This window comes from Grampus griseus (assembly GCF_964374135.1).
Source record: "Grampus griseus genome assembly, chromosome: X".
In the NCBI taxonomy this organism is placed as follows: domain Eukaryota; kingdom Metazoa; phylum Chordata; class Mammalia; order Artiodactyla; family Delphinidae; genus Grampus; species Grampus griseus.
Window position 1 is genome coordinate 129,172,216 of NC_138999.1, and position 13,444 is coordinate 129,185,659.

At 55.7% G+C, this 13,444-nt stretch overlaps 1 protein-coding gene across 1 annotated transcript; it reads left to right on the forward strand.

Moving 5' to 3' along the window:
- Positions 1–356: 356 nt before the first annotated feature.
- ZFP92 (ZFP92 zinc finger protein) lies at positions 357–8,846 on the forward strand (the record flags this gene model as incomplete). Its single annotated transcript, XM_082646932.1, has 5 exons — positions 357–483; positions 5,625–5,752; positions 5,944–6,070; positions 7,135–7,239; positions 7,579–8,846. Exons 2-5 carry the CDS (start codon positions 5,720–5,722, stop codon positions 8,844–8,846), a joined length of 1,533 nt encoding a protein of 510 aa, XP_082503058.1. The 5' UTR covers positions 357–483; positions 5,625–5,719.
- Between the last annotated feature and the right edge of the window lie 4,598 nt (positions 8,847–13,444).

Here is a 13,444-nt window from a genome sequence, read left to right on the forward strand (position 1 = left end):
GTGCCCCCACCCCACCCCACCCCCGCGCCCCGTTCCCACGCCGCCGCCGCCCCGGCCCCGCCCATGCCTCGGCCCCGCTCGTCCGCTCTGGACTGACGGACTGCCGCTCAGAACGCGCCTCCCGAGCGGCGCCCAGCTGCGAGGTCGAGACGCAGCCAGGAGCCCCGCCGCCTCCCCTCCCGGGGGCGCTGACCCGGAGGGCTTCTCGGAGGTGGCAGCCTTGACCTCGAGCCTGCCCGGAGGCTGGGGCAGGGGGAGGAGGGAAGGACAGCCCAGAGGCCCGCGAGCCGCTCTCGGCAGGTGGCCGAGGGTCACCCTAGGAGGTGGCGAGCGTGAGCGCGGAGAGCTGCTGGCTGGCCCTCGGGGCCGCCCCCTTCGCCCGCCGGGGAAGGGCAGCCCGTGTTTCCCAGTTTCTCTCCTCTGACTGCGGTTCGCCGCTGATTCTGGGGCTGGCAGGAGAGCATCCCAACGCCAGGCTGCCTGGTAAGTTTGGATTTCGCGCCTCTGCGTGAGGTCGCAGCACTCCTGCCCAGGGGCACCTGGCGAACCGTCCGCAGGCATGGGCCCTGAGGGTGCCCGGACGTGCGCCTGCAGCTCTCAGGGTTGGGGGTTTGTGCCCCTTGGTGGTATGGAGTGTTGGCGGGGACGAGCACGCCAGGGGAAGGTACAAGAAGAGGAAGCCAGGGGCCGGACGGAAGGACCGCAAGGGCAAGAGCTGAGCTGGCCGAGCGGGAAAGTGTGCGGGGCTGCCATGCAGGGCCAGCTGTGGCAGCCCTCCCGTCCAACAGACAGCTGCGAAGCACGCCTGCGGGCCAGGCTGTGGGCACTGCAGATACTTCCTCAGGGAGCAAAACTGCAAAGCCCTGCTCGGGGGTCCAATTCTAGTGGCAGGACACAGGCAATAAAGAGTCAACGTTTCGGGGCTTCCCTGGTGGCACAGTGGTTGAGGGTCCGCCTGCCAATGCAGGGGACACGGGTTCGTGTCCCGGTCCGGGAAGATCCCACATGGCGCGGAGTGGCTGGGCCCGTGAGCCATGGCCCCTGAGCCTACGCGTCCGGAGCCTGTGCTCCGCAACGGGAGAGGCCACAACAGTGAGAGTCCCGCGTACCTCAAAAAAAAAAAAAAAAAGAAAGAAAGAGAGTCAACGTTTCAAATTAAGAATTACAGAGTACGTTAACCAGGGGGAAAAATGGAGCAAGGGAAGGGAGGTGAGCGGTCAGGCTGCGAGTTTAAGTAGTGTGGTTAGAAGGCAACATTTCCAAAAAACTTGAAGGAGGTGAGAGAGCATTCTGGGCAGAGGGAACAGCCAGTGCAAAGGCAGGAGTGGCCTGGTGCGTGGCCGGAGCAGGGAGAGCAGAGGAGGGCGAGGTCAGGAGATGGACACCCCAGGAAGGGCTGGTAGCAGGTGGCCTCTTTCCGTCCGGGTCAGCCTCTGCCCCCGGAAGGGCAGGGCCTGGAGACACGGGTTTCAGAGTTGCTCCTCAGAGCGCTTTGCTTGGCCGGGCAGCAGGGATGGCCCTGGGCTGACCTGGGGCAGCTCCCAGGCTGGATCTCTGCTCCGGGCTGAGGCTGGGCCGCCCACGGCCTGGGGCCTCCGGCCTTTCCACCAGGTGGGTGGCAGGTGACACAGGTCTCAGAGAATGCTGCGTGGGGCTGAGAGGAGGCAGTTGGGGTCTTGAGGTACCAAACACCAGAGGAAGTCGCAGCAGGAAGGAGGAAGCCCAACCCTAGTGGCCCTGCTTGTCCCTCCTCGCAGACGAGAAGGCCCCAATTCCCGATCCGGCCTCAGTGGGCTTACTAGATGCCTTTCCTGTTGTTGTTTGTTTGTTTGTTTTCTGTTTTCTTTTTCTGGGGAACTAGCCCCATCTCGTGGTCTTCCAAAGACATCAACGCTGAAGCCCACTGGCTTCTCCCTTTGGGGGCCACGTCGTTTCAGGCTCTCCCCGTTCCCGCCGCCTCCTCCGCGTATACTCGGCTTTACTTGGGCTGGGCTCAGCGAGCGGCCTGGGAGTCTGCTCCCCTCCGTGGGGCGGACCGGCGTGGAGGGAGCGCCCAGTTACCCTGGCTCCCGGGGCCTTCCCAGCTTCTTGCCCCAGGTGCTGCTCTCTGAGGGACCCTCGCCTGCATGCCCGGTGTCCTACTTCAGAGAATCTGAGCGTCAGGGCCTAGAATCATCCTTCAGCTTCTCCTCCGCTCTGGAGGCCCACCGACGTCAGAGGCTCTCAGGAGAAGCCACTCTCCAGTTCCACAAGCTCCTTCCATATCCTTCCTTCCATTCCTGCTTGGGAGCGTCTCCCTGTTACCACCCCGGGGGAGATCGGGCGTTAGGGTCTGTGAGGACAGGGCTTGTCGCGTCTCTTTCCAGGATTTGAAATTATGCTGCCTTTGGGGCATTAGGTCTCAAGGATAGACACTGCTGTGTGTGAGCACCTCCTGGCTGGCACCACCGATGGTCTCCGTCTACAGGCGAACCCTGCCCGTGGCGTTTCTCTCGGCAGTCACAGCTCAAGTTTCTTCTCTCTTGGGGGCTTGCACTGCAGCGTGTCTTGGGATGGGGGATTACAGAATAACACCTCTTCTTTTCAGCTTTTCTGTATTTTTCAAAATGGATGGTGACCTGGCAGTACAGTCGTGATAGAGAAAAAACAAGCTTGTGATGTGTTTCAAAACAATTTGATGCTAGTCTAAAAACCCTTGCTGTTATCAGTATTCTTCCCTCCCCACACCTTTAGCTGGTGCAGGTCCCCCTGTGACTGGTGGTGTGTCCCAATGAAACATGTCTGGCCTGTGGACAAAAGGATGAACACTTGACAGCGACGTTAAGTATATTTGCAACTTTGTGCAGCCACCACCACCTTCGACCTCCCAAATATGTTTATCACCCCAAAAAGAAACCCTGTCCTCATGAAGCAGTCACCCCCCCACCCCACCCAGTCCCAGGCCCTGGCACCCAGATCTGCTCTCTGACTCTCTGGATTTACCTAGGACTCTCTGGACATGTCATGTGTTTTATAAGATTTCAAGGTTTTTTTTTATAGCGAGCCACAGGACAGTGGCACTCTGGAGAGATGACAGGCAGCAGGAGGGACGGCTGCCACGAGGGATGGCGCACCTGGGTAGGGGTAGCTAGTGGTCCCTGGGCAGTGGCCGGTTTGAACAGTTTCGCAGGCTCTGGTGCGTAGGACCTGTCCTTGGTTGTCTGGTACCTGGCCACTGAGTGTGAGACCCCGATAGGAGGGTTTGGGGCGTGGGTTTAGTGGCCCCAGAGAGAGGGGCTTTGATACGGGAGGTGGGTGGTGGGGGAAACTTCCCAAGTTTAGCAAACTGCTTGCGAAGGCCAAGGAGAAAGAGTTTCTAGTCATAACTTCAAAAGTAGGTCAAGAAAGCCCTTGTGAAATATTGTATTACATCATATAACTAGAACCATGCATGTGTGGCCTTGTGTGCCTGTGTCTGGCTTTTCTCACTTAGCATCGTGACACTAGGTTCGTCCACACGGTAGCGTGGATCAGTGTTTCATCCCTCTTTGGGGCCGAATAGTATTCCATCGTGCGTCCAGACCATGGTTTGTTATCTGCTCTTCTGTTCATGGACGTTTGGGTTGTTTCCACCTTCGGGCGGTTGTGAAGTGTACCGCGGTTCATTCACATGGATGGACGTTTTTGTGAGAACACTGTTTTCGATTCTTTTGGGCATATACCCAGGAGTGGTTTACTTACTGAAGGACCACTAGACTATTTTCCCTTGTAATTCTGAACACTGTCAAGCAAACAGACGAGTAGAGAGAATAGTCCAACCAAGCCCGCGTACCCACCTCCCAGGGTTAGCAGTGGCCTCCAGCTCCAGCTTGCCTTATTTGCTTGGGTCCCCCCCACCTCGCGCGCTCTCTCTCTCTCTCTCTTCCTCCCTCCCTCCCTCTCTTTCCTTCTGTCTTTTGTATTTGCTGAAGCACTTTAAAGTCACTTCACACGCCCTTTTCTCCCCAAATGGTGCGAATGTGTCTCTTGAAAAGGACATTTTCTTCCATGACCTGGTGCCACTACCCATCCAACACATGGGCAGCAGTGGCCCCGCTCTCACCCTCCACTCTCCACAATGCCTTTGACTCCTCTTTTGTTCACGCCAGCATCTCATCAAAGACTCCCATTGCACTTGGCTGTTGGCCCCTTAACTCTCTTTTCATCCAGAACAATCTCCCTACCCAGCCTCCTCTTTCCCCCGTGACACTGATTTGCAGAGGAGACCAGGGAACAGCCCACCTTCTGCATCGGGTGCCTCCCTTGTGGTGCCTTTAACTGGTCTCTCTGTCCCCAGGGTCCTCTGTAAACTGGATGCTGGGTCCCAAGGCTGCATTAGAATCAAGTCAGGCTTTGGCAAGAGCCCTCCTGGGCATCCCCACCAAGGGGATGTCCCACTTCCGTCCCACCATTAGGTTCGCTTCCTCTCTTGTGACCAGCAGTAAACGGGGAAGACATCATGTGGCCGACCCTTCCCCCTCAGCCTTCATCTAATGGTTTTGGCATCCAAAATCTCTCTGATTAGTATAAACTTCTCCATCAGACATGCATTCATTTATTTATTCTGGGCTAGTGTTAACTGACAGCTCATCACAGGTGATAAGGGAATTTGGGGCGATTTAACTTGTTCTGAGGACCCCATCCCCTTGCCCTCTCTCCTGGGGCAAAAACAGGCCGTGATGCCCACTCCGCCCTCCCCCCGCCACTGCCTGTCTCCTCCACTCCTCCGCCCGTGACTCCCATGTTGTGGCCGCCAGTTGGGTGGACATATCCTTGGAGCAAACCTTCTTTTGCCCCATTGTCTTCCGGCATTGAGGGCTGGTGTGGAGAAATCTGGTTCTGTCCACTTGGTTGGTGACACGCTCCTCCTGCCTTAGCGTGAGCCCCGGGTAGCCTCATCTTCTCCCCCTCCCACCCCCTCACCCCGCTCCAATTTTCAGCACCATGACCGTGCAGCTAGGGCCCCTCTCAGGGCCGGGTATGGGCCATGCCATTGGCCAGCTACTCTCTTTATTCACCCCCAGCCTGCAGCTCTCAGCCTGAACGCTATCCCTCCCCCAGCGATGGGGGACCCTCCCTCTTGCATCCCACTAGCTTGGTCTTTCTCTTTCCTTGAGAGCAAGTCTGTTTGCAGGTGAAGGAGGTATGTGTGTTTGGAGTTTTTCTTGTTGTTGTTTTTTTAATTTAATTTAATTTAATTTTTGTATACAACAGGTTCTTATTAGTTCTCTATTTTATACACAGTAGTGTATATATCTCAATCCTAAACTCCCAATTCATCCCACCACCATCACCCTCCCCCTGGAGTTTTTCTTTAAGAACCCCGACCTCAGGGGGCGAGGGGGCAGCAGTGGGGCTTCCAGGGATGGCTAGAAAGTCAGGATTGGGGTGCTGGTCACGTGGGAGGAGGGCTGAGAGAGGAAGGAAATGAGAAAAAGGAAAGAAGAAACACACTCCCTTGAAAGCCTGGCTAGGCAGGCCCAGCACGAGGAGACAGAATCCTTGTCTGGTGAAGAGAGGGGACAGAAGCTCAGTTTGAGAAAGTGCTATGGATTGAATTGTGTCTGCCCCCGCAAAAGATATGCTGAAGTCCTGTCCCCCAGCAGCTCTGATTGGGACCCTATCTGGACAAGGTCACACTCGGCGCATGGGCTCAGCTCACACCTGGCTCGCTCCGCATTAGTGTCTCTGCGCCCCTGCGATGGCAGCCATGCTCCTGATGGCCAGACGCAAGGTGAGTGGGGCTCCCTGACTGTGGGCGGCATCTCCCCCAGCAGCCTCTCTCTGCCGCTTCCTCCTGTCCCATCCTCACAGCTATTGCCGAGCTCTCCAGGGACCCCCCCACCCCATGTTTAGTTGCTACCAGCTCATCCTGGGGCCCACGGAGGTGAATTCCCCTGAAGCCACAGCAATGGGTTGTTTTAGGTGCCAGTATCTTTTGAGGACGTGTCTGTGTACTTCACCAAGACAGAATGGAAGCTTCTGGATCTCAGACAAAGGATGCTCTACAAGCGAGTGATGCTGGAGAACTACCGCCACTTGGTGTCACTGGGTAAGGGCCTCACACACAGCCAGGCTCCCGCCCTGTGTCTGAGCTGTGTATTTCTGAGCGTCTTTGCTAGTTGGTTACTGTGAGTCCAAGAACACGTGCATTTCCCCATCAGGTCAGTAACCTATTGATGCCCAGCTTTTACCTCAGTAGCACAGCGTTTAGCTAAATGGTCTGGGCTTGAAGGTGTTTTAGGTAAATGTGTGGGCCCCCGTCAAACTTATTTTGATATAAAATCACGAGTTAGCTAAATCTCTTCTACCCAAAAGATAGATGCAAATTAGCCTTGAATATTCATATACATCAAGGTGTACTTATTCCATTTTTACCAAGGTTGCCTTTTACGTTCGTTTCATGTTCTAGGGTTTTCAAGCATCTGTTCCTTGCATCAAGCCACAGAGAGCCCAGGACATAGAGGCCCAGGACTTGGAGAAACGGGAAAGCGCTGGGGCAGGCTCCCCCACTGCGCCCCTGCCTTCGGGGTTGAAGGGGATCCTTTTGTTCTGTTTCTTCTTTTAAACTCTACAGGTTCCACCTCAGTCATCTAACCCCACAGAAGGAGACTAGCTTCTTCCCCTTGGTTGTTTTTGGCCCTTATCAGGCAGATCTGGGGTTCCCCAGGGAAGTTGTGGATTCCTCAGTGGAGTCTGGCATAAGGAACAGAGACATCTACTGTGTTTGATGGTGAAACAGGGGGCTTTGGCTTTCGGGACACAGGCAGCCCTTCAGCTCTGTCTGCTTCTTGATACTCCCTGGGGCCTTGCTCCAACCCTCTGTTTGTCCTTCAGGGTCTCCACACTGATCCCCCATTTCCCACAGGCCATCCCGTCCTGCAGGCCAAATAATAACATCATTATCCTCTTGGGCTGAATCACCACCTACTTAAGATTCACCATGCATGCCTGGCCCCTGTACACTCAGAGCGCCTTTCGTCCTTAGAGGGACTCTGCCGTTTCTCTGGACCTTCCCAGTGGCACTTTCTAGAGAGTTCTTCATTCTCTGTTCCTGAAGATATTAATGCTGGACTGAGTCCAGGAGTGACTAACCTGCTTCCTTTCCATGGACAGGGTTTTCATCCTCCAAGCCTCACCTGGTCTCCCGGCTAGAGCGAGGAGAGGGGCCCTGGGTAGCAGACGTCCACAGGATGGGGACCACCACAGGGATGCAGGCAGGTGAGTGAGGGCCACTTTGTCAGCTTGCCGAAGCCATTGGCAAAGAACAGCAGCTGATGGAGGGTGGCATGGCCACTTCGGGTGGGACATTCTCTTTCATGGCAGATTTAAATCTGTCATGGAGTCCCCTGTCTCATACCAGCTCTGATATTTCTAGCTCGTTGCCATCTCCTCCCCTCTTGCCCTCCTGTCTGCTGACGGTTATCTTGCTTCTTCTCCCTTGTCCTCAATTCCTGGTTCAGCTCTTCTCAGCCTTGGAGTGAGGGTGAGGGTGAAGAACCAACCTAAATAGAGACCCAGGGAGGGAGTGACACTGGTTGGTGCTCTCTGTCTTTACAGGTGACAGGATGAAGAGCAAACCGATAATTTCAAAGCAGAAAACTTGTTCAGAAGAACTCGCAGGGGCTGACCTTCAGGGTGGCAACAAGGGCCAGGTAGCCGGGCAGTCAGAGGAAACACTTGAGCACAGACGGAAACATGCTTATTGTCCACAGACAGCTTTCAGCAGGGGTGACCCTCCCAGGGAGAAAGGCCAAGGCAGCTCCCCAGGTGAGGAAAGAGAGATACAGAGAAGTAGCTGCAGAGGTAGACAGGGTTTGGTTCTAAGGCAGCAGGGTTCCAAAGGTGCAGAGAAACAGTTCCTGTGTCAGCAGTGTGGGAAATCCTTCAGCCGGAGCTCCAACCTCATCAAGCACCGGATCATCCACAGTGGCGAGAAACCCTACGAGTGCGGCGAGTGCGGCAAACTCTTCCGGCGCAGCTTCGCGCTCCTGGAGCACCAGCGCATCCACAGTGGTGAGAAGCCCTATGTGTGCGGCGAGTGCGGGAAGACTTTCACACGCAGCTCCAACCTCATCAAGCACCAGATCATCCACAGTGGTGAGAAGCCCTACGAGTGTGGCGAGTGCGGGAAACTCTTCCGGCGCAGCTTCGCGCTCCTTGAACACCAGCGCATCCACAGTGGCGAGCGGCCCTACACGTGCAGCGTGTGCAGCAAGGCCTTCAGCAGGAGCTCCAACCTCATCGAGCACCAGCGCACACACAGCGGCGAGAAGCCCTACACGTGCAGCCAGTGCCTGAAAGCCTTCAAGGGCATCTCCCAGCTCATTCACCACCAGCGCATCCACAGTGGGGAGAAGCCATTCGAGTGCAAGGAGTGTGGGAAGGCCTTCCGGGGGCGCTCGGGCCTCAGCCAGCACCGGCGGGTGCACAGCGGCGAGAAGCCCTATGAGTGCAGCGAGTGCGGGAAGACCTTCAGCCGGCGATCCAACCTCTTCAAGCACCAGGTGGTGCACAGTGAGGAGAGACCCTACAAGTGTCAAGACTGCAGGAGGGCGTTCCGCAGCGGCTCCGTCCTCCTGGAGCACCGGCGCACCCACGGCAGCCTGCGGCCCAGCGCCTGCGGCCACTGCGGCCAGGCTTCCAAAGGGAAACCGCAGCTCGGCCGGAAGCCAAAAACTCACTGCAGAAGGAAGCTCTCGGAGGGAAGCAACTCAGAAAAGGCACCGGCCTGCCTGGCCCTCTGGAGAGCCACTGCGGAGCCCCGCCCCGAAGACGAGAAACTCCGTCCAGACTCCGCCCACGCCACCGCCCCCAGCTCCTTCTGACGGGGTGCACCGTGGGAGGGCTGGCTTTAAAATGAGGCCCACGTTCCCCACCTCATCCCCCTCCCTTTGCTCGTTGATGCTGCTGCAATGGAAGCACCTAATGCGCCGCAGGCAGACGGGCCCCTGTGCCCGTGCCAGCTCCTGTGCGGTGCGCACGGGCGTGTGTGTGCCGCCAAGGTGCACGCACGTTTGTATTCCACCCTGGAGCCGCTGAAACTGCTCTTGCCCCATGTGCCTGGGGCCTGAGTGCTGTGGGTGGGAGGGAGCGGGTGCCTTCAATTAGGGAGGAGTGGGGGCCTTCACTTCACCCAAAGACTTGTTAGCGTTTCCAGGTAGAAGACACGAAAAGCACTTTAATCCTTTAATAGCTTAATAGTGGGAGGGACCTGAGGGCATTCAAAATTTGTGGGCTCCACAGCGAGGCTGTGGCTGGACTGTGACATCACCTAAAATTCATCAAGAAATGGTCTGCAAAAGGACTCAGGCAACTGCGCGTGCCCGCGTCGGCAGCCCCCGGAGAGTGGCATCTCCTCGGCAGGAAGGCACAGGACAGCTCGCTTCTGGGAGGAGCGGCCCCAGACCCCATCTTCTGGGAGCTCAGGGGATTCTGCCAGATGGCTGGCCTGGGCCCTGCGGAGAGGCTGAGGCCTGGAGACTCTCGGCTTCTCCGCCACAAGAGAGGAGCCCTTTGGCTCTGGTCCCTCCCAGCTGCCACCAGCTGCCCTGCTGCCTTTGGTCTCCTCCCCACACCCTGAGCCCCGGAGCTCACCCCACCTGCTGCCTTCAGACTCTGCCTGCAAAGACCGCACTGGCCTCTCTGCCCCTTCTCTCCACCCTCAGTGCCTAAAGCTCCAAAGTTAGCTGCTCCCCCTGCAGCAGCCGTCCCTTGTGGCTGGTGCCAGATCAGGAGGAAAGCGGCCGGCTGAGGAATTTGCACAGAGCGTGCCCAGTAATGGCTCTCTCTCCTCAGCTCTCTTTCATGTGACATTGCTTAAAATATTAGAGGTTCAGTTGCTTTGAATGTTTTTGCCTTCAGGGGTAATGTAAGTCAAAAATAGAGATTTTTGCCATATGGAAGTGTCAGGTAATCACTCCTTAAATAAGAATCTGTCCAGCTCTCTGAGAAGGCCTCAGACAGGAGAGAGGGGGCCGCCCCAGGCCTGACACCAGTTAGCATGCTGGCCCCTCCTCTCACTCCCCCGCCCCCGGCCTTAGCCCCGTAGGGACACAGTGGACCCTTCAATGGCACTTTACGGCAGGCCATGGGAGACTCTCCAGGGAGACCTCGTGCTGCTGTGGGGGGGGGGGGCAGCTGCTGGCAGGTTCCACCCTGTCCTGCTCACACTGTCCCCAGAGCTGGGACCAGGAGCTCTGCCACTTGCCATTCTCAGCCCGGCATCCCAGTTGGCTCGCCACCTCCTTCCAGCCCCCTTCACCACCGCCACAGGCTGCCCGAGGGCAGGTGGATGTGATGGGGGCCCCCCACTGGGCCTTTGAGAAGAGCGCACTTTCCCTGCCAGACAGGGAGGGCCAGACACCATCAGGAGGGTGTGGGAAAGCCTGGAAATACAGGGCTCCTTCTGCCCATGCTGCTTGGAGCTCCAACTGCTAGGACAACCCAGAAGTGAGAGAGACAGAGAGATCGAGGAGTTTTATATAGATAGAGAAGTTTTATATAGATATATTAAAATGACCGTACACACTTGTGACTTATGGAAAGTTCCAGAGTTGTAACTTGCTCTTGTCTCATAGCCTCCTTGTGCTGTGCGTGTCACGTTTTCTTTGAGCCCAGAGCTTGGCACTTAGTAAATACTTGTGAAATGAGTGTTGCCGCCTTAGCACATTGAACTCAGGTTCTAGACCACAGTCGGCTCCAGCCTTACCTTGCAGCAGTGGAAAGCATCTGCAACCTTGGGTTTTCCGATAGTAAAAGAAGTATTAGGAGCGGTGTCTTTGCAATCCATGGTAAGGTAGCTGGGAAGCGTGTGTTTATATGAGGTGCCCACAATGTTTGCTCAGCCGGCGGCAGGGCTTCAGTAAACCAGTCCCCACGCAGGGCAGGGGATGGTGCCTGAGGCCTTGTGCTCGGGCTCCGGTCTCTTTTTTGTTCAGCCGGAGCTGCTTAGGATTGGGGCAACAATTGCTACGTGACAGACCCCGGTAAGAGCATAGATCCATGCGCACTGCTGCCCATTTCCATCGCTCTAGGAAGTGAACAGTTTCGCTCTTATGGGCCAGTCAGTAACCAACTTTTAATAAAGAAGAGTTGTATCTCCCCAGCATAGCATCATCCCATTGGTTCTACTGGATAAGCTAACTCGATTTTTAATGTAAGTGCCTTTTTTTCACCTTGGACCCACCCAGAGATGACTAGATACTGGGGGCTGGGGTCGTGATGTCCAGTGCTTTCAACAGAAAGTGGACTTGCCGGGAGAGATGCCAGGCACCTGCACTCCGGTCTCGGAGTGCCCTGAGAGGCTCCAAGGTCTCCAAATGCTTACCCGGGTACATGACATTTCTAATAGTAATGCAGCTTTGGTTTGTCCGTTCTGCATCTAACCTCACTCCTGATCATTAGATGTTTACTCTGATGCAGGTTTTTTTTTTTTGGTTTTTTTTTTGTTGTTTGTTTTGTTTTTGTTTTTGTTTTTGCGGTATGCGGGCCCCTCACCGCCGCCGCCTCTCCCGTTGCGGAGCACAGGCTCCGGACGCGCAGGCTCAGCGACCACGGCTCACGGGCCCAGCCGCTCTGCGGCACGTGGGATCTCCCCAGACCGGGGCACGAACCCACGTCCCCTGCATCGGCAGGCAGACTCTCAACCACTGCGCCACCAGGGAAGCCCCTGATACAGTTCTGAGTATCGTTTTCTTTTAGATGTGGTCATCAATCAGATGTGCAACAGGGTGTGAACGGGTGTCGCATGGGATCAGCCAGAGAGTGTCTGGAGAGGACGCTTGCATTTTTCCCTCTACAGTGCCTTGAAATAGGTCTCCCACCAGGCAGGGTGGGGGACTGTGATGGTGGCCCACACTTGCTTTCTGACGACGACTGGAGTATAAAAGCTGAGACTCTTGGGGGATGTCCTGTCTGCTTTCCAGGCCCCCACCACCACCACCACCACAACATCCCTGGATGCCAGCCCCTTCACACTTCTGGACTGGGCTTCCGCTCCAGAGATGAACTTGCAGGACGCTGGACCAGCCCATAGCACATCATTTGCTCTTTGAAACTTCGGACACTTTTCAAGAGCTGTTTAAGTGCCGTGGCAGTATCTTCACGTAACTGTTAAACTGTCCCACCTGAATTCATTTACTTTGGGTGCAGACAAATAAGGAATGTCTGGGTGTTGGCCTTGAATGACACCCTCTGGTGGAGACGGCATCTATTGCGGTTTGAAGTAATGGCTAGCAATTGGGTGAAAGGTCTCAGGAAAGGCCGCTGACCTAGACGTGGGGGTGAAGACGGGAGAGCATGTGGGCGCCCCTTGGCCCCTGCAAAGGGAAGGTGGGAACCCTTGAAGTGGAGCTGCACGGGGACCAAGGGCAGCCACCCTGAAACAGCATGGATGGTGTCTTAGGACCTTTGCTTAGATTGCCTGCAAGACTAGCTCTACCTTGTGAAGCTGCCAGGACCCACCCCCCTTCACTCCCTTCCTCAGTGGCGGGACACAGTGGCTTTCAGTTGGGGCTGCTAAGTCTACGCCTGGCTAGGTAGCAAGGGGTAACACGCCGTCTCTGGAGGTCAGGGTAGGACTAAGTAGCAGGTGAACTCTCAGGACAGGAAGCAGAGGTCGAGGGACTTCCAGTGGGTTGGAGTAAAGCACAGGGAACGTGTGGTGCTTTCAGGAACCCTAGAAGGACAGAGGGCTTTCTGTAGGGCAGTCGTAGGGTAAAAGGTCATTAGAACCAGAGGGCAGAGAGCCAGGGATGCCAGATGAAGAAGTTTGGTGTCTAGCTGGTTCCTGAGGAGGAGCAATTTTTTTTAAAACATGAAAGAATTATTCTAAGATCAAGGAGGAAAAAAGTTGACGCAGATGATAACTGCTGGAGTGTGTGAATTTACACATGGATGACCACCAAGTATACACACTAGAGTCACCTAGACAGCTCTGATGCTCACTGGCTGTTCACCCACGGGAATGAATGGCGGCAGCCCGCCGCTCACGATGCTTTGACGTGAGCAACCTCAAATGGCACTTTGGGGAACTCCCACTTGCCCTGGAGTTATGACAAATATCTGGAAAACTTAGATCGTTTTCTCTCATGCTAGCCTCAGTGTGTGCATGACTTCACAACACAGGGGCCCTCCAGGATTTGAAGGTTGCTGTTTCTTCATCTTTCTTGACAGCCTTATAGACGTATAATTGGTGTACAAGAAACTGCACATATTTAAATTGTACAATTGGATGAGCTTTGACGGGTATCCACCTGTAAGACCATCACAGCAATGGAGACGGTAAACATACGCCCATCACCCTGGAGAGTCGCCTTGTCCCCCGGGTGAGCCCTCCTTCCTGCCCCTTCCTCCCCCCACCCCGTCCCCACAACCACTGCCCTTTCTATCAGTACACATTAGTTTGCCTTTTCTAGAATTCTGT